Source organism: Montipora foliosa, chromosome 4, assembly GCF_036669935.1.
Source record: "Montipora foliosa isolate CH-2021 chromosome 4, ASM3666993v2, whole genome shotgun sequence".
NCBI classification, from domain to species: Eukaryota; Metazoa; Cnidaria; class Anthozoa; order Scleractinia; family Acroporidae; genus Montipora; species Montipora foliosa.
Window position 1 is genome coordinate 17,908,808 of NC_090872.1, and position 21,529 is coordinate 17,930,336.

The 21,529-nt window shown below is 37.9% G+C and overlaps 1 protein-coding gene across 1 annotated transcript; it reads left to right on the plus strand.

The window, feature by feature from the left end:
• Positions 1-827: 827 nt before the first annotated feature.
• Positions 828-20,160, plus strand: LOC138000124 (syntaxin-binding protein 4-like). The gene is made up of 22 exons (XM_068846297.1): positions 828-1,078; positions 2,895-2,980; positions 3,401-3,471; positions 3,850-3,942; positions 4,624-4,693; positions 5,283-5,357; positions 5,759-5,895; positions 5,979-6,158; positions 6,483-6,850; positions 8,687-8,793; positions 9,960-10,636; positions 13,569-13,885; positions 14,415-14,511; positions 15,262-15,401; positions 15,669-15,851; positions 16,836-16,940; positions 17,608-17,676; positions 17,954-18,070; positions 18,166-18,203; positions 18,283-18,443; positions 18,565-18,622; positions 18,745-20,160. The coding sequence occupies exons 2-22, from the start codon at positions 2,937-2,939 to the stop codon at positions 18,845-18,847; spliced, it is 3,210 nt and encodes a 1,069-aa protein (XP_068702398.1). The 5' UTR covers positions 828-1,078; positions 2,895-2,936; the 3' UTR covers positions 18,848-20,160.
• The last annotated feature ends 1,369 nt before the right edge of the window (positions 20,161-21,529 follow it).

A 21,529-nucleotide genomic window follows, 5' to 3' on the forward strand; every position in this document is an offset into this window, starting at 1 on the left:
TCGAAAAAAGCCAGTATTTCGAAAGTCACTGCCTTTCTTCGTCAGGGTTTTACAAGCAATGACCACGGTTAACAAAGACGTTTAGTTATAATTTGAATAGAGATATGGCGTGATTTGATACAGCCCTAAAGATAAGGATTTTAACGGACTTGACGGATACGGTACAATAATAATAAGAAATTATACAATGGTAAAGAAATATAAGGGAAAGGGTGGGATACATTTCATCTTTCTTATTAAGACCTAAAGGCTCAAGAGTGTTCGCTATGTTTATGAGATATGCTAATAAGAAAGATGAATTGTAATCCACCTTTTCCGTTATATTTCTTTACCGTTATGTAATTTCAATGATAATTTCTTATTATTATTGTACCCGTATCCGTTAAGATCCTTATCTTTAGTGCTGTATCAAATCACACGCCATATCACTATTCAAATTGTAACGTCTTTGTTAACCGTTGTCATTGCTTGTAAAACCCTGATGAAGAAAGTCAATGCCTTTCGAAACATTGTTTTTTCCAATATATTCCTTCACCGTTATATCAGCCTTGCTCTTTTTAGCTTTTTATAATATTTAAATCGCTGCGGATAAGTCGAGATAAGGTCCTTCACCAGGATCTGGTGCTTCTGTTTCGTTACCCTGGTCCTTGTTTAGAGAGTTGAATTTTACTAAGGCCTGTTTTGCAAAACTGATTTCTGCCACGAAAGAAGAAAGAACATTATCAAATATTTTTTGACTCTTTTGGTTTTATCGAGTACTTCCAGTTATTTAAAGACGTCATAATATATCCCTGGGATATTTCTTGTATCCCCCGTTGCTAAAGAACAACCGAAGCGCGCATACACGTATAGCGTGTGGAATGCAGTGGGACGAGACTTTTGCATGTTGTTACCGGAGGAAAACAGATCGATCCTAATACAACAAACTCGAATGATATTGTACAACATTACTCTGTTGGTTATTCATACCGGTAAAGAATAACACAGTTCTTGAAGGAGTGATAGTAATATCAACGGAGAAATCAATTCAATCGACCTCCGCTTTACTGTTTCTCACCAATCTCTTTGGACCAACGAGGTAAGTTTAAGTTTTGGCAAAATTTCCTCAGAAGGTTCGATCGAAGAGTTGACTTGGCAGCATTAGCACAAAATTGCAACAAAAATCAAAAACAGATTCTTCTTTAAGTGTTAGCTTGACGATTGTTAAAAGCGGGTACTTTTTTGTTTGGTGAGCTCGTATAAATTTTGGCTTGAGCATGAAGTTAAAATCGGCATCTCTAAAATCTTGCCTGGTTGTTTAACCGCTGTGAGTGTCGTACAACCGATGCTTTGACATTTTCATAGGTTTTCACCCGACCTTTGTCGCTAAACTTGTCACCAAATTAAATGGCTATGTCCAACTTACACGCGTCACGTAAATTCCGAACATACAGGTTTTTTCTGTCAAATGATCTGCCACAATGAGCTGGAATTAACCTGCCTCATGCGGTAATTTTAGGTTATAAATTTAGCAGTGGTTTTGTACTATAGTAGTGCCATATAACAACATATATTCTAACTAAAATGTTTATTTTGTCAAAGTGCTGGAGCTTTCGACAACTGTGGAACACTAAATTTATGCTGCAATTTAAATACAACAGCAGAAATTTGTAAATGTAAATTGTACCAATAAATCTCCGCTTCAACACAAAGCAATAACTTTGCGGTAAAATAATAATCAATCGAGTCCATATTCAACGAAGCCGAATCGACAGTGCTTGCCCAATCGATAATATTGCGAATTGAAAAAGCGTGTTATGAGTTTTTGAACTTTGTTTACAAGTGGATAGTGATACGCTTGCTTTGTGTGAAACTCTTATCTAAAGCTCTCGTCCGTAATATTTCAAAGCGCGGCTTAAGTGAAATGCCAAGGAACGCAATATACTGAACGATATTTGAACAAAACTATTGACTTTATATCGTAGAACATACGAGTGACTGTAGAACATTATTGTCGATGAAATGGATTCGATTCATTTTCTTTCCTTTTTGTGTAGTACAATGTATGCTGTATGTATTTTAAGGCGAAAGCTAACGGCTTGACCGCCATCGCTCGACTCTTTCTGACTGCATGTACCTCGATTTGGCTTTTGTATGCTGTACTATGCCTTTTTATGCTGTAAAATTAGGCATAAGCCTTAAGGTCAATGATTTGTGTGCTAAAGGTAGTGCACAATAATAATAATTATTAAATAACTGTAGTTTTGTGTTCCAAAGATACCAGCTTAGCTCGGTTAATTTGTGGTCTCTAATGAAGCTTTTCCAAGTGTACACTTAACCTTGTCTTCGTATCGGTATCTGCATTGTTGGTTGAGATGCAACATGTAAATAATGCATTTGAGTTTGGTAGGCAGCCAGACCCACAAACTGCGATGTGTGGTAACGAGAAATGTTCAAAGACTAAATAGAAGATGATGATGATGATAACTGAGAGTATTATTATTATTATTGTTATTATTATTATTATTGTAATTTTTGTAAATTATGACTAATTAGGCTTGGTTAAGATTTTTATTTTATTGTCAAAATTGTAAGTTGAATGAAAGAATAAATTATTATCATTAAAAAAAATATTATTATTATTATTGTTAAGTTGTACATTTAACTTTTTTTTTAACCCATTGACTCCCAGGGGTTCCCCATTGACGAGTGAAATTGTCTGGCCTTAGACAGAGTAAAATACTAAGTCTGGCCAGTTTCGGCCGGTTTGGACATCAAAGGGTTAAATGGTTTTTAGAAGTTCCTTGTGGGTGGCAAATTATTATTATAACAGTAAAAAAATTAATGGTAGACTAAGTAAGCACATGTTTATTGCCCAATCTTCAATATATTATTTGAATTTTTTTTCTTTACAGTCATGTATTGAGAGCAAAGATGTTATTGAAGAGTTGAAGAGTATGAAAGCCCTCTCTAGGGTGACTATGGACTCTATTTCACCACGGTTAGAGTTATAAAATTAACTTAAACTTGCATCCGTTTATGAAAGCTCTGACGCATTCTTTCATTGTAACTCATAACGACAATGTTTACTTTTTGTTAAAGCAATAATGTAGCTTCACAATGTTATGGTCTTGGCGTGTTGCTTTACCATGGCAACAAGAAAACCCTGGTAAAACACAGTCAGTGGAACTTATTTGTTTTGGCATTAGATGCTGGTATTAATATATATGCTATTTGGGAGCCCACTTTTAACATTCTTAAATAATACACAAATTAATTTTATTATTATATGCAAGGTAAAGTTTTCTGGGGTTAAACAGTGTCAGAGAACCCCAGTTGAAGTGGGCTTTTGATGGCTAATGCCTGTGTAATCAGCTTGTGTATCAAGTATTGAAAAGCTTTGTTTTCACTATAATTTCAGATTGCAGATTGGTAATAGCAACAGACGTGATACTGAAGTGATAATTATTAAAAACTGCCACAGTGGTTTAGGTAAGTTGTTTAAAGATGCTTTTAGGTAAAGGTAAAGGTACACTTTATTTAACGTAGGAAGTTCCTTTACTCTCTAGAGAGTACTCTCCCAGGAAGCCGATGGTGCGCTCATTTTACCCCCCCCCCTCTTTTCATCAGTGCTCCATTTTAAGGGTATTTAAACTACTTAGGCTACACTGAAAGGAAAGAAGTCGAAACAAGGATGTGAGATCCGGGGATCGAACTCAGGACCTTATTCAACAAGGCCGCGCACTAACCGACTGTGCTACCCTTGCTCCTGCATGGGTAAAGGTTTAGGTGAAATTTAAAGAAATCTTCTATCAACTAAATTTTTACAGCATGATCATCTCATGTCTTCATTTTTGTTTTTCAAATCAGGAATCAAGATAGCTGGTGGAAGATCAGCTCTTGGAGCAGATTTTGGGATCTTTATTAAGAAAGTCCTTAGTGGAGGTGTGGCTGATCTTGATGGTAAGGATGAATGTTTAGAGTGTCATGTTTTAGAGAATGGATCAAGAGAAGATCAAGTTTGCATGGTGGTAAGAGCATAAACCTTCCAACAGAGTGGTTCAGGATCTTTTTCTTTAGACTCCTCTTTTTCTTTTGTGGGTTGAGATTGTTTACTCTGTTCTGAGGAGTTAGGGTTAGGGTTGGTGTTAGCGTGTCATCCAAAGCCAGAACTGGATTTCATCTCCTTCAATTTGGTTTGATTCAAGCAGGTCTTAAACACAGGTCACATATCTTTCAAGACTAGAAGTCCTCCCTCCACTGATGAACAACTAAGCCAAACATTTCCCCTAGATCTGAAAAAACATTAATGTAGAGTGATTAGGGCTAGCAGACACTTTTGGTGTTGTTTACATGTATTTATCTGTATCACAGTGACCTGTACACTGACCTGTAATCCGTGGTCTGTGTTTTAAAGCTGCCAATTTATTTCCATCCTTCCCAATTAGTCAAGTATTTTCTGCTTGGTTATACAAGTTTGAATCTCAAATTGACATAACTCTGTTTTTTATCAATTCCTTCTCCAAAATCTTTCCTTATAATGTGTATAATATAATCCTTGAGTTTTTTTTCAGTCGACATTTTAGCATTCAATAAACTTAACAGGCTAAAATACCATTCTGTCAATAAATTGCTTTGTCTCAGGCCGCCTTAGGGAAGGCGATCAGCTGTTGGAAGTTAACGGTTATAGTCTGCTTGGAGTGTCCAATGGCAAGTAAGTGTGTTTTAAAGTCTAAAGGACAAGACATTCTTTGAAACCTTTGGTTACTTGTCAAAGTCATTGCTGTTGTCTCTCAACCAAAAGGACACAGACTGCTGGTAGTTTGGAAGTGGGTGGGATTGTTTTATCAGAGGCCACGGAATACGCTTGAAAGTGGGGGGCTAGGTTTTGGTATGGATTGACCATGGAAGTGTGAGGGGAGGGGGAAGAAGTTTAGGAGAAAACAACAACTATAGGAAAAAAAGTGGGAGAGCTATAACCCCCCCCACCCCAGCCCCTCCCTCTCTGCGGCCCCTGTTTATGCTGTTGCATGCATTGACTGCACTCTATCTCCTGCAGGTACACAGGAAATTTTTCTTGGTTAATTCTGATCATATCTTAGATTACTTGGATCAGAGAACAAAAAAGCAACTTAATTAAAGCTGAGTTACTTTTTCTTTCCCTTTGATTCAAACATGATTAATGCAAGCCTGATGTTCAGATTTGTTCAAGGTTAACACCCTCCATTTGTAGAAAACCTAAGATTTATCTTGACCTTCTTGTTTTCCTTTTTTTCACCTTATTTTGCTATTAATTTTTGTAGGGCAATGTCACTTCTTAGGAGTGCTGCTCAGTCAAACCATGCTAAACTGCTTGTGAGCAGAGACTCCCAGTCTCGGTAGGTGTATTGTTTTTAATTACGTCCTACATCTGCCTCAGTTTTGGTTTTTACAAAAGTTGCCTCCTTACAAAAATGCCCTAAGTGTTCCCAGAAGTTTTATTTATTTGAATAATCAGTAGTTCTGTGAGCTCTGTGTACGAAGCACTGTTGCGTTGTTTGTAAAACTACAGGGGCATAATTAGGAGTAAAGTAAAAATAGAGATGTTACCAAGTTCCTTAGAATTGGTGACTTGTGTAGTTACCTAGCCTCAAAGTGGCCATTATGGCTATAATTATGATTGGCAATGATTAGTATGAAAAAACCATCCTTGTTTATTTCCTAATAATAAGCATGAAAATTTACATAATGAATGTAGACACTGTCTCCCGTTAGATTTTAAATGTTCTCAATTTTCTAGGCAAGAGTTTATCACTCTAATGGAGGGTCTTAGTGGTGACTCGTCAGTACCAGGTCTGACCAATGGTGTCATGAATGGCTTGGTGAGAAGTGGTAGTTTTGGCAGTTCGCGAGGATCCACTCCTTCCCCAACCATGGGTTAGTAAGTCTGTCTATTGCACTAGTGTTCTAAGCTATTGAAAATGTTATTCATTTTAATCATCATACTTTTGTATGTAAAGGAAAGCGTTCATGGGTGATGACAGCAGGTCAGATGTCTCCATTAGCTGGTGGCCGCCATGGAAGTCCGGTTTTATCACCCACCATGTCACTTGACAAACCTTCGGCAAGCCTCCAGAGAATGTATTCAATGGATCTACCCACATTACCAGTCGGTCCCACAGTGGTTCAACATCCACCAGGTGAATTAACATAATGATTTTGACCTTTGGACCTCATGGTTTTTCCCTTATATGAAACACTCATCCTCTCTAACGGTCAAATTGCTTCACTAGTCAGTCCTTTGGGTCTTCATGTTTTGTTCTTTCATTTAATTGCAGTGGATCAAGGGATTATCTTTAACCACCATGCATGACAACATCATTCCCCTCCCACCCCACCATTCCCTAATTCCTGAAAAATTCTGTCAAGGTCCATACATTCCTTTTGCTTTTTTTTCCTCATGTGCAATAACAATATTATTTGTGAGTATGCAAGGATTTTAGAAATACATTTCTTATTGCTAGGTGCTTATGAGCCTCCATCATACAACTCCAGCCTTCAAACGCTTTCTTCATCATCACTCGGGACACCATATGCACGGCACTTCAATGGGGACGCACACTTTACTGAACAATCTCGAGACTATGAAGGCCACAGTCACCTTACTGCAGAGCAACGGAGTGTTTCATCGGAGCTAACCAATGATTCTGGCCTGCCAACTGACAGGCATTCACAAAGCTCTTCTCCAACTTTTGATCATCCTGGGGAGTTACAGAGCATTCAGATTCACTATTCAACAGGACTTGGTTTATGTGTTGTTGGTGGAACAAACCATTCAGATGGACCACATATTTATGTAGATGATATCATTGAAGGTGGAGATGCCCACAAGGTTAGTTTCTAGTCAAGTCAGTTTTTTATGATACTAATAATAATATTGCCTGCAAAACCATCTATTCAAACAGTAGAGTGGAACTTTTAGATTTTACACAGGCCATAACACCAGGCCCCAGTTGTTATCCACTGGATAACTCAGTTGGTTTTCATATTCTAGTGTTTATACACTGGGTGGTGATTTATCCGGTATATAGCATTATCTACATTTTGAACAACCAAGGCCAGATTGTTTATGTACAAGAAAATGTCTTAGGCACATGCTATCCTAAAGTTATACTCTGAGTTGCTTGTTGGGTTTGGTCTACATGTATGTAAAATCACAAAGTATACAGTTGAACCTCTCCTTACGGACACCTCTCTAATACGGACACCTCTTTAATACGGACAGTTCACTTGGTCCCGAGAAAATGCCCATACATTCTTTGTAAAAATAACCTCTATAATACGGACCCTCTATAATACGGACAACGGACACGAAATCTCGGTCCCAGAGAGAAAATTCATAAAAACTTAACCTCTTTATTACGGACACTCCAATGATGACAGTTCTTATTCAATACGATTTCCTGTTTGTCGTTACATATCATTAAGTGTAATCAATTGTTTCATTGTTCATACGATAACAGTATCATTTGTTTTCAATCAGTAAAAATTATAATCGACATGTCATTGCCATTTATCATCAAGATTTCTTATTATTTGAAGACTCTCCAGTTGCTGCTTTCCTTTTTCTCCCTCTTTCCTTCCCGTCATTGAATCAAATTTGCCTGATGAGTTATGCAAGATTATTTCAAAAGCTCAGTCATTGTATGTCAAAAAACGACTAGCGAATGCTGTTCAGAAGAACATCACAGACTTCTTTAACGCAAAATGACTCAATAACAAAGAACTTTCATTAAATACTCTACTGTATGTTAGTGTTCGCTACACTTAGTTACTGTTCTGTTATGTTACTGCTCGGAAACTGTATTATAGTTTTTGGAATTGTACAGCTTGTATTGTAACGATTTGTGCTGTCCATTATGCACCTCAAAGACTTGTTTGGGCCAGTTTTGATTTAAAGAACACTTAATACCATCAATGGAGCCTTTGAAGTGACGTAATATTCATGACCTCTATACAACGGACACCTCTCTAATATGGACACTTTGCTCTGTCCCCTTGTTGTCCGTACATGTATTAGAGAGGTTCGACTGTATTTTATATAATAAATAAAACTGTTGCTGCTCGGATAAAGCACACTAAGCTCTGACATTTTATTTACAAGAAAATTCTAATTTTCAAGTGAGAGGAGGGTGCAGAGAAATGGCTGCTTCCAATTTCTTAGGATATTTAATAAATGGCAAATCCGTTTCATCAAGGGAGTAAAATAGGATTCCTTTGAGAATTTGAAAACCACTCAACATCTGAAATGCAAAGTATTATTTGCATAATTATTGTCATTTCACAACTCAACCATCAAACCAAGGTGATTTTAGTAATTTCTCTGTGTTTTATATATGTAATATTGTTTCTTGTAAATTAATATTTATTCTGCACAGACAAGCATTACTAAGGTGAAAAGGATTTGCTGGCATTTTGTCCATAACTTCTCAAAGTTATAGAAAAGTACTTACTCCTAGGCAGATAGAGTAATAACCTGGGTTTTTTCATTTTAATTCGCTTTTAATAATAATTGTTTGGTTTTTGCAGACACCTGTTAGTACCTGCTTTATGGTATAAACATGATATTAACACATAATTTTCATAATTAAACTGGCTGTGGTACATTGTTAAAAATACAAAACATATGACGCATTAAAAGTTACGTTGTATCTTTTTACTCTTACAGGACCGAAGGCTTAAGAGAGGCGATCGGCTTATGTACATCAATGGGGAGACCCTCATTGGTGTAACCCATGAACAAGCCAAGTCTCTCTTAACTCGACTAAAGCTCAGGTGAGGTCACTATTACACTACTGGTCTGCTTTAATGAATTTCTTTAATTTTAGTAGCAAGTGAGTGATTCGTTGACCAGTATTATTGACATGTTTCACAACACTAAAAATTATTTTCAGTGTTGTGAAATTGAATATGTCAAAGTATATGTAAACATCCTCTAACAAGTGTACATTGCTTGGTATGCAATATATTAACAACAGCAACAATAACCAAGAAAGGCAATATTTCACTTGAAAACTCTTGATATTATTATTGACTTCCCGGATATACTGGTTATCGGTTGAATTGAATGGGAACTGCAATCTTATTTTAGTAGCAAGTGAGTGATTCGTTGACCAGTATTATTGACATGTTTCACAGCACTAAAAATTATTTTCAGTGTTGTGAAATTGAATATGTCAAAGTACATGTAAACATCCTCTCACAAGTGTACATTGCTTGGTATGCAATATATTAACAACAGCAACAATATATTATTATTGACTTCCTGGATATACTGGTTATCGGTTGAATTGAATGGGAACTGCAATCTTATTAATAGTGGTCAGAAAATTAATACATTTTGTTTTTTTATATGTTACCTAAGCAAAGTTGATTTTTACATGTTTTATGGTTGGTTTTGAAAGGAAAGAAACTTTATTTAACTGTCTAGTTGTTCTAGCACTGGAGTGCTTGTTGGGGACTCTGTAAACTGACATTTTATAGTTAGTGCAAATCAAGTCAAATGTTGGTTTCTGAGGAGAGGGGAAACCGGAGTACCCGGAGAAAAACCTCTCAGTGCAGAGTAGAGAACCAACAAACTCAACCCACATGTGATGGCGAGTCTGGAAATCGAACCCGGGCCACATTGGTGGGAGGCGAGTGCTCTCACCACTGCACCATCCCCTTCACCCTAAAACTTTCAATCTTTTTTCACAGTCACTGTAAGTCAGTCACATCAGTAAATTTCTTAGAGAACTCTCAAGCAAAGATTACTTTATTTTCAGTGACTGTAAGATATTGTGATAGAGTAAGCAGAGTAAGGTCTAGAACAACCATCCAAATCATGAAACTGGTGATCATGAGCCTCACATGTACTTCACCTCTCTTACTGCATCACTAGGCACAACTATCTTTGAGATGAAGATTTTAAGTAAAATTATTTACATTGTTTTTTTTCACAGGGGCCAAGATGCTGAGGTAACATTTATGAGGGGTAGGATCAGGCCTGGCAGTCAAACACCCAATGGAACATCAAGCCCTGTACAGAATAGCCCAAGAGGAGGCTTACAAAATGGATTCTCATCAACACAACTGAACTTAGACGGGATTGAAAATTGTAGCTCTCATACTTCATCGAGGAGATCATCTCAAGCAAGTGTATCTGACTTAAGTAATACTGATATTTTTATGCAAGAACTTCTAGCTGGAAATGCAGCAAGTCCTGAAGCCAGTTTAGGAAGCCATGGAAGTACTCCTAGCGTGGAAACGTTCCTAGGAAGCCCTCGGTCCCAAGTATCTCCACCTGAAATATCAGATACTCAACCAGCTGTGTTACAACCAATGACACATCAGATTTCAGGAGCTGGGAATGGTATTAATCATGTAGGTGCACCAAACTCACACAGGCAACCCATTAATGACTTCCACCCAGCACCTGCTGCATCGCCTCAGAGAATTGTCAATGGGGGTTTCCAGCCTGCATTGTCATCAACACCAGCTATGGTTAATAGCACACCTAATGGATTTAAGGTTGTAAATCAACAGTATGTTCCAGTAACAAGTCAACCCTATGTAAATGGAGCCTTAGGAGGCCAATCTCTTGTTGTGGAAAGAGCTGGAAGTCCATTTGTTGCAAATGGTAAGTCTTTTGCTTAGCAGGGTATTGACTTTAAGGTCATGTTAAGATCTAGGTAGGCTCCAAAAACAGGCATATCTTGAGAGTGCGTCTAGAGACCAGAAATTTACAAATTTGCCCTGGTTTAGGCATGGTTGAGCCTTACATGTAGCTGTCTGTTTCAGTCTTATTGACATGTGACACTTTTTCAGTAACAAGAGAAATACTGTATATTACAGCTTGCATTACGTTTTTCAGTTGAATTTATTCGCACTTGGGACATGAATATTATTGGACTGGAAAGAACAAGGATAAGTAACTTACGGTACAACCGTAATCCCCAGGTGCGCAGTAAAAGACAACAGACACACAAATTGGGCATAAACGAGGGGGCAGGGAATGTACTGGCAAGGCGCAGATAATACTCACCACCCATATGAGGGTGAGGGGCCTCAACACCAGATGAGATGAGCGGCAGATGAGGGGCCTCAGCACCTAGCCAAAGGGGTGCCTCATGCCTTCATTGTAAGGCGGGCATAGTTCCTGGGATAATGTCCTGGGGCCATTGTTAATGCAGTCCAGCAAAGTAACGATATGCCCCTCTCTCTTCAGTTCAGGGCTGAAGGGGTGCCACCGGCAGCAATTCCCCACCCATAGTTTATTAAAGTGCAAACACTACATAACCAGAAAGCAAAAAGGGATTGAGGGAGGGATTACGTTGCTGAAGGAAACAAAATACTTGAACTTTCTGAGAAAGTCAAGCCAAGAAGGGTCACATGGCGAGATTGATCTTAAGAGCCAAATAGAGTGATCATGTAATGGGATTTAGTCATAGCAGTACTCCTTAGGCTCCAACCGGTATTTGCTTACGGGCCTTTACTTCTATTTACTTAATACCCCTGGCTCCAACAGCAATAATAATATCGTTGGAATGACCTGTTCTTTCTTCATTAGACACACTTTTTTTTCACTTCTCCCTGCAGTTCTCCATAGTTGTTGTTGTTATTATTATTATTATTATTATTATTATTATTATTATTATTGGAAGCTGACCTACTGAATATGGTATGCAAAGATGTTGAAACCGAGCCTGTTTTACAGAACATTTCCGCTCGAACAACTTAGTAGAGGGTCCAACACAGCACCAGACCCAAGATTAGATATACACCCACGTGGGTTTTGGGAGAATCAACGATCCGCATTCTTTGATGACAGGGTTTGCCACCCAAGTGCCGAATCATAAAGAGACTTCCATCCCCAACAGATATACAGAATGCACTAAAATGAGAATAAGCGATTATACCTGACAAGAGTCCTCAACATCGAACACGGAACATTTAACCCACTAGTTTTTTCCACAACTGGTGGAATGGGTTAAGAATGTAGGAGGTATCACTCCAGGCTTGCCGAGTTGATTGCCATTAAGAAGGGAGAATGTTATTCTAGAATGATCTCATGGATCCGCGCCAAAACATAGTTCTCATTGCTGAGATCTGCAATACTATGCTTGAGAGGCACAAGAATGGTGAAATCTAGAAGAGCTGTGTGTGAAATTTTTAACATTTACCTAGATATCGAAATTAGTGAAGGAGTTATTTGCTGAAGAACTTTTTATATATTTATTTTTATAGAGAGAACTGACCAAATATTCAAACTATACATTACGGTCTATGTTTTCATTAGGTAATTTCGAATTTTCTTTTAATTTCGTATATTATAGTTACCACACTGTTTCTTAAATATGTTGCTCTTGATTAAATTCAATGTAACATCAAGAAAGTTGGAAATCTGCTATTTTGAAAATTCAATTTATTAATTGATGACTGTTTTTCTTTGTGGTTAATAATATTATTTGTATGTGTGAAGAAAACCTGTTTTCATTGGCTGGAGTAAATTGTCTTCAGATTTTACATTGAATACAAATCTGAAAATTTTTGCAATCTTCCAACAAGGTACTTTTATTTTAATGCTAAAAATCTATTTGACACAGAGGTAAGGTAGTAACATTGATATTATGGAAAAGAAATTTTGTCATGAATGACTTGGTTTTTGTTTTAATAAGGTTGTTCCCATGTGTGGTTTGTGATGATATCATTAAATATTATTTATGAAAGTTGAACTGCATATAACTTACATTCCAGATGCAAAGCTATAGTTTTTCAAGGGTTGATAATGAAAATGGAAATAAATAGCATATTTCAGTTTTTTTATGAATATCAGTTCAATATCACAAACACAGGAAAAAGTCATGCTATTTGTGCATTTATACTGAATGTTGCGTTTATTTGTTCTAAAGTATCAAATTTGAGTTACATCTATAGTTATCCTTGTTCTGAAGAGTTAGCTTCGGTGTTAAATATTGGAGGAAAAGACATCTAGAAACTTTTAGAGAGTTCTAGAATGTGTGACATATCAATCAGAAGTGAAGTAGTTCAGATCGCGCAAAATTCTCGAATTTGAAAGCCTTTGGAATGCAGGATTACATATTTCTAGTAATATCTTTGTCATTGTCGGTCTTGGTATGTAAATGAAGAAAACGAAAGTTGTTGTTCTATTTAATAAACTTTAGTGTCAAGGATCAAGGTTAGATTCTAACATTTCTAAGTTTAATTCTCTGAGATAAATATTAAAACTCAGCGTAACAATAATTTTTCATAGGTCCGAGTCTCATGATAAAATTATTTTGCTTTTACAGTAATTAATGCATAGTGTTATGAATAAATTTGTCCATTGAGGTAAAAAAAAATCCCAGTTCCTGGCAACTCTAATTTGGGAAGTTAGAGGTTGACATCTGTTAGGTTTCCCATGTTATTCTGTATTAATTCATCATTTCATCAGTACTTCATCGAAAACTTACCATCTCATTTACTGTATATATTTTATGTGTATAAGATACACCAATGGCCATTGAAGAACCTATGCACATAAAGTGTCACCGATGTTGTTCTTTTTTCAGGAGCCGGGTTACCTGTGGTCCGAGAACAGCCAAATCAACTGCCCTTGAGATCTCTTCACATAAGTCCTGTGCAACCAAAATCTGAGCATCAATCAGTACCATATTACTTACAACAGGACTTGGAAGCTCTTCACCGTGTTTCACAGCAACAGATATCTCCTAGCTTTTTGAGTCAACAGTCCAGTCTTGGTGGTCCAGTGTCACTTCTCACTACACCACCACCCAATGGTGGCCCCAGGACTAAACGGTATGGACGAGGCAGCAGACGACTTTCATTGGACCCTCATACTAAGTTGAGAGTGGAAAAACTTGAAGTGGTGAGTTTAATTTGGCGCCCATAATTTTGAGCTTGGGTACAAAAGTCGGTCCGGATCAACTATATAGGATCGCTCACCTCGGATCGAGCGAAAAACGGTTTTGTAAGCCAAAACTATTCGACGTTTGTCCCGATTTCACCAAGGTTAGATTAGGGTTAGGGTGATTTCTCGTGGCCTTGTCATTTTTTTAATATATATTTGTACCTGCCTCATAATTTTAGTATCAGGTTGTTATTGGAGTTTTTATGCCAAGCTACACAAAGAAGAATCACAGTACAGCCTGAAATCAGAATCAACTTGCTGATATCAAAGAGGATTTGTAAAAGATGAAGTTTCAGTTGCCTTCCTGGGTTAAAATTTAGACGTCGAAGCATCCGGCCATTAAATAATAGTCGATGTCCGCTTTAAATCCAACTGGGAAATAATGCAAATTTGTTTGATCTTCAACGTCGCTATTTGTTTAAATCTGAGTATCTGCTTCCAATCTTTTAGAATTTTTTGTTTATTGTGTATTTTCAAATTTGTTTAGGCCTTGAGGTATTTGGGATTCAGACCTACAGATGAACAACAGCGAGAATTAAGACAAAGATTGCCGGCTGATCAAGCAGGCTTTGTCTCGTATGGAGGTAAGAATTGTTCGTGGCTTGATTGGCTTCCTTTCCCCATATTCTACCTTTCCGCCAGCTTGCGTAGCAAAGCGCTTGAATAACGAGACAAAGCACTTTTTCCGCGTCTTTTCAGCGGGCCGCCCCTCCGTGCACACTAGTGGATAAAATTGGAAAAAAAATCACTTCGCATCCAAGCTTGACCGACTTTTATGTCAAAAACAAAGATATACTCTGTAAGCGAGAATGATCGTCGCAGTTAAGAGAGCTCCTTATTTAATAGCGCATGAAAGCGCAATGGGCCAGTTGCAAGTTCATGTCTGCCTCCTCTTCAAAGCGAGTTTAAGTGCGAAGATCTGTAAAGTAGAACTAATTTCCATCACAAAAACTTCGCACTTAGACTCGCTTTGAAGAGGAGGCAGACATGAACTCGGAAATGGCCTATTCACTATCATTTTTCAAGTTGCAAACTTCCAAGTTGTCATTCTCGCTTTGAGCTGTCTCAATCCACGGGTCAAGATGGAATGACTGTCATATATATACCACTATCAGAAACAAATTCTCGTAAAATTACAAATGGTAAAGTTATAAATGTTGTCTCCGTAGCTTTCAAAACAGTTTTTGTCCCTGGAAATTGGAAGAAAAACAGGAGGGTGGTTCGTGCGTTTCAATAATTAAGCATGCAAGAGGAAGCATGCAGAGGCGGAAGAATGAAAAACGTTTTGATATGCCTTTTTGTTTTAAGTGTTGTTTTTCTTTTCGTATTTGTAGATTTTGTGAGTGCTGCGAGACAGGTGTTTTCGTTGGAGCTCGATGATCTTTCGTTGAGTAACTCATCTGTTCAGTTTGCAATACAAGATGTTAACATTGCTGAGGCTAATGTCCCTACTAAAGACGACACGTTTGAAGAGGTGAGGTACAGTGACTCGTACCCGTACACAGCCTGCAATTTTTTATGATCCAGCTGTTTTTAAAATTTAGTGTCAAAATCGCCGGCAACTGGTGAAGGTTTTCAAATTACGGAATGGCCTGGATGTTTTGGGCACCTTTATTGTAGCGCTGGTAACAGTTTAAGATTTGAAAACCGTTTTGCAGGGAAGAAGCAAATAGTGTCAGCATGCTATTAAAGACAGAGCTAGTCCAATTTCAATCTGAATTTCTCTGTGGGTGCAATTTAGATGCAGCAACAATCACAGTTAGCTTCACTGGAGGCGATAGCCAAAGAGAATGCGGAAAACGCCGAGCGAATCAGAAGGGAACGAGACGAAGCTTTACGCGAAGTGCAGCATTTGAAGAAATTACTAATGAAAAAGGAAGAAGATTACTTGACTGCTGAAGAAGAACTCATGAAAGCAAGAAAGGTACGTTCTCCTTTTTCAATCGTGTCAAAACGCTCGAATCCGAAGAGCTTTGTTCTCTACTGAACTGTCACGGTTTTACTGTTTTAATCACATACGGGGAAAAATTACTGAATGCTGATTGGCTGAGCCGGGGGGCATGGCATTTTTTCTTAATCACGAGGGCACATTCGAGGGCACTTTTGGTAATCAAGAGGGCATAATTACTTGATCCTAATTGGTTAACAGTTGCTTATCCAGAGTAAGCGAAGTTACAAGAGAATCTTCTTTCGGATTCTGACTCTGATGAAACTGCTTTTTTCCACGTATCAAATACATTTAAGCACTATTTCTGTTGACAGCAACAATTTATTGAATTGAACTTTAACCGAATGAAAGCGTATTGAGCGTTTTCTCGTGACGTCACGACGGCCATGTGGTATACCCAACTAATCCTCCGGGAATTGAGGTCTACTATCATGCAAACGTTTTCTTTTGTTTCGGTGGAAAAACAAGATTACTGATCACGTGAGTGAAAACACTCTCTTAAGTTGATTGACATTTGTCGCGGAATTAGTGAACGGGCTTCTCAATAATTTTGCCCTTCGTGTGATAAAGATGTAATCGCAATGTACCCCCGTGCAATGAAGGATTAATTTCACGCGTATTTTCAAAGTTTTCACAAGCGACGAGGTCAATTTGATATAATCCTTAATTGCCCTGGGGCCCATGCGATACTATAATCAAGATCTTATGCCACAGCCTCGTTCCCAGGGTTCTCTCCTCGGCGTTCACCAAAGAAAAGTCACTCCCATTTCTTTTTCCAATCCAAGGTGGTTCGTGGTGATGGTCTTAAATTATATTCAAGTTACTTGCTATGATCGCCTTTTCCGTTTTATAGTTTTCATTTTCTCTGATCAATGGTATAGTTGTTAACAACATCTACACTGACCTGTCTTGATGATCAGTCCAACAGATTTGACAGCTGTTATTTTGAATTTTACTCAGGACGCTCAAGGTCTTCTTGAAGAAAGTCGATCTCTCGAGAAGAAAGTTTATCTTGCCTCTGAAGCTCAGAAAGCTGCAAAAGACGTCGAACAAGACTATGCTGAAGTGAGTCTCAGGTCGCTTGCGCAAAGGACACCCAAGCTAGTCATTTGACCACCAGAGCTGTTGTTCGTAAACTTGTCTAGTGTTATACCTATGCCGGTTCCAATTTCTCATGCCTGGGGCAAAAGTTCGAGCCTCAACGGTCACATTTTGATAAAATAATGTAAAATGAGAGTTAGGAAAGTTAATGTGAATGATCGTACTTTCACTAAAATCTACAATTTTAATCGGAATAACACTGGAGAGGTTACTTCTGAAATCGTCAGGCACGTTCGGATATTGTCGGTCAGCCAAAAAACCCTCGAGCACTCTAAGAATAATAATGGTGGCGCCACTGTCTCATAAAGATTGGTAGGGATGTATTTGGATATGCTTTGGGGCTTAAGGAAGACTTTTTTAACGCAATTTGAACGTTGGTTTTTGTATTGCACATTGCTTGTGTTGCCATATACTTTTGATCCTAAAGTTTGTTCTTTCAGTTGTTTATTTTCACGTAATTGGTTCTTTTGGACCCTTGAGGAAAAGCGCTCTACACATTTTAATTATTTATTCATTTATCTATCCATTCATGTTATTTTTCCCACCTTTTTGTTAACCCCTACAGTGATCCATATTGGCGTTCAAAGTGCATTCTAGAACTAAAATAAATTTATTAAAACGTTTTACTTAGGTTATAAGACTTCTGGAGCAAGAGCTAGACTCGTATAAAACGAAAGAGGCGGAGCAGAAACCTGATATGGTAAGGATGCAATTTTTGAATGAAAATGGCTGCTCGCCTTACGCCAGACACAAGTTGAGAAAGAGGGTGGAAAGATACCTCAGCCATTTTGAAATGACAAGACTTCATTTCTTTATGAATTGCACGGATAAAAGATACCACCTTAGATTGACAGTTGTTATTCGTGTTCCGTTGCAGAATAATCTGTGCAAGTAAATGAAGTCGATTATGACGAAAGGAGTTGCTGTATTCGCCGACAGATCTATCCACTCATTGATATTATTTATTTGTTTTGTAGAAGGAACTCCAAGAGTTGCAGAAAAGACTGGTTGTTCTCGGTTGCCAGCTTCGGAAAGCCGAAGTTAGCAAACGGACGTACGAAGTAGCCACGGAGAAACTTATTAATTTTGCAGAGGTATGAAGAACAGCCTAGTGCAGAAAAAAAAAATTCAAATTAACCCAAAACAGATCCTTTTTAGAAAAAAGTTTCAACAACCTGTTTATTTTCAGATGGTTCATGAAAACTTGACAGAAGGCAGCTCAGGAAAGTAAGTAAACTGCTGAAATTTTAGGCCAGATATTATGTGAAGAACAATTTCTAAACTTTTTCTGCTGTTCTACTTTCAGGCCCCCACCGCGTGGTAAGGGCGAATCGGTTCGGGGCGAAGGGAGTTCCAATCCTAAACCGCCTGCTTACCTATCCCGTCATGCAAAGTTCACGCCAGCATCACTCGCAAGACAGGCGCGTGAGACCGTTAAATCAGTCAAGGCGCTGATAGAAGAAGAACGTAAGTGATCAGTTGGTCTTAAAAACGTTTCACTTCATTCGTTCAAGAGTTTTATGCCCACTTGGAGTCATGCTTATTTTGTGATTCCCCGTTCTAATTTTTATTTTACTGTGTTAATTAGCTCTTCCGTTTGGTTGGGAGGAAGCCTTTACCACCGATGGTGTCAGGTATTACATCAAGTAAGTTCACAAAGAAATTCACTCCATTTGTACCTTCAGACTACTGGAAAGACAGAATGTATGTTTGCCTTCTTTTCTGTGGGAGGACGTGTAAATCTAAGACGTTTTTCTTTGTCTCGCAGTCACGTGACACAGCAAACATCATGGCTTCATCCTGTCAGTCAAGTTCAACATCTGCCATCGATAAAAGAAAACGAAGATGGTGAGCGAGAAACGCTCACGTGACACTAAATGCGCTTTAGTCAGATACAATCAGTTATTGTTACCGCGTCATGTTTCGTTTTCAAAGAATTTGATTTACGACCAAACAATTCGCAAAAAGAGGTGTTGTATTACCGTGTATGTTTAAATATAAAGAGCGGATTGTGTCGCTCGTATATAGGTTTTGTATAAAGGCCATGAGTCTGTGGAATAGCACCAACGAGGCCATTCACAATGGATAACAACGTTATTAGCCTTTTGGCGATGACAAATAATCCATTCAAGCTCAGTACGCGTGTCGTATTATTCGCCTGGGCATTGTAAATCAAGAGACATCTCCCCACTATTTACTGTAGCCTGGTAATAAAACGGGGCGAATTCTGCATTGTTCGCATCAAACTTGACCAAAGATTTTCAATGCATCTGTTAAGAAAGCCGGGCATATTAAGACAGATTACGCGTTTAGAACGACTAGCCATTTTAGTGCGTCTTAAAAGATACAGTAAAGATACAGTAAATGAGATAGTTTGATAGTTTTGTGTCCGTGTCTAAACAAGGCAAATTAAACGGAAGAAGTACAAATTTTTGCCCACGCAAATTGCGCGTTTTTCATCCGTTTAATATAGCGTTCCGAGAGATTATTATTATTATTAAGTCTAAAAGGATTTTAGGACTTCATGTACTTTCATTTTGGAGGCAAAGCAAGTGGGAATATGAGTATATCCTAACTTGTCTTTGTCATCATCGAAAATGATTTTTAACGAGGATTTTTTAAAGATGCTTGGTATTTTCCTTTTCTTTTGGGAGGTTGAAAACAGCTGCGAATGGACCCTCACGGTATGAGACATGGGTAAATTATCACAAGGCTTTATTTTTAAGTATGCTAGTTTCAGTCCGTGATTGTGATTTTTTTGCCATCAATAATTTGAATTATCGGCGTTCTGCCCTCGTTTTTTCTTTGGACGAAAATGCAAGAAATTTTAAATCGATCCAATCTTTGCAATTGCTTGTATAAATTATTATTGTAATTATTATTATTCTTATTCTTATTATTATTATTATTATTGTAATTATGTATATCTCACACTAGTCATTCATGCATTCACTATATCCTTCATTTTAAAAACAACCACATGATGAAAATGATCGCATAATTATAGATAGAAAGATTAGTGGTATATTTCTATGAAACTGAGTGGTACGTCAGGTCCTAATTCTGACTGAGTTTCAATGTGGCATAACATTGATCGATTCTCTTTGAGCATCCATTGACGCCACGTGTATAAATGATAGAAAAAGTGAGGAAAGGCACTCAATAAAAATGAGATACCAGCATTCTTGTTGTCGTTCAGTCATATTTTTGGATGTTTATTTTATTTGTAAAATCTGTGGTCCATTCTGCACATCTCAAAACTCAACTCTGCTCTGAAAAACTTCCTGAAAATAGAACCTTGAATGTGGATGGAGATGGTTATGAAACTCGACAAGTTTCTTTGTTTTATGTTTGTTTGATGTTTTGGCCCAGACCATGCACAAACCACACCTTTTTCTAAAAGACAGCCAATCAAGAGTTTTCATTAATTTATTCAAAACTCAGTTACAAACCGAGAACAACAATTGTGCATGGTCACTATCAAGTGAACATAAAGCACGATTTCACTGTTCTCGATTCCACAGTTTAATCACCAGTCCATTTATGAACTATAATGTGAACAACAGGAGGTAGTTGATTGAATACCCCGGTAATTGATGTTCCAACTTGAATTTCAAGTCTTTTCTATTCCTTGGTCACTGGGGATGAATTCCTTCAAGTCTATTTGCCTCGAAAGATAGCACTCGATCACTACAACAGAGGGTTTTCTAGATTTCTGATGAAGTGGTTAACTAAATGTGCAAATTTTCTTGTCAGACTGTATTACTCATTACTCCAGGGATTCCTCAGCTCATTTAGCTCACGCTAATCTGGTTTGAAAGAAGTACTACAGATAACAGTTCAATGTTCTTTTTATTCCTGTCGTGGTCTTGTACATTATAAGTGTTCAAGTCCGACCAAGTCTACAAGTAAGTCTGGGTCAATGGAGCAATCAGTCAACAAGGCTTGGATTTTCAGGATTTTATTGAAAAAAGATAATGTGGTAATCTGAAGCTGCAATTGCAAAATTAATTAAAGAATATTGGAAACAAATCCCTTTGTAACGAAAAAGCCAGAAAAAGGGTTACGAAATCAAAAGTACTTACATTTGTCCAGCCTTGTCAGGTACATAGATTTAAAGTCAGAAACACACACACTTCCAATTGAAAAAAGGCCTTTAATTAAAAACACCCTAGTAAACCATGCATTACGAATACCAACCAAAAAAAAAAACATGTTACATAGAAAATCATGTGAGCTTAATGGCCGTAGATTAGAGTCCAGTCCGTTGCGATTTCGGTTACGCAACATACCCCCCTCCCCCCACCCCCCTCCCCCCCCCCCCCCCCCCCGCCCACAATGGGGAATCCCATTCTATTCAGGAAAGCCTTTGGCAGGATAAATTACGCAAATCGTGGCGATGGGACGCATATAAGTCCCTGAGGAAGTCTTGACTTGAACGTTTCGTACTATGCCATCTTCTCCTGGGAACACTTGAAGAATTCTACCTGCTCTCCATTGACCCATCGGTCCAGTAAGTCCTATTATGTTATGCACAATCACGCAACATGCAA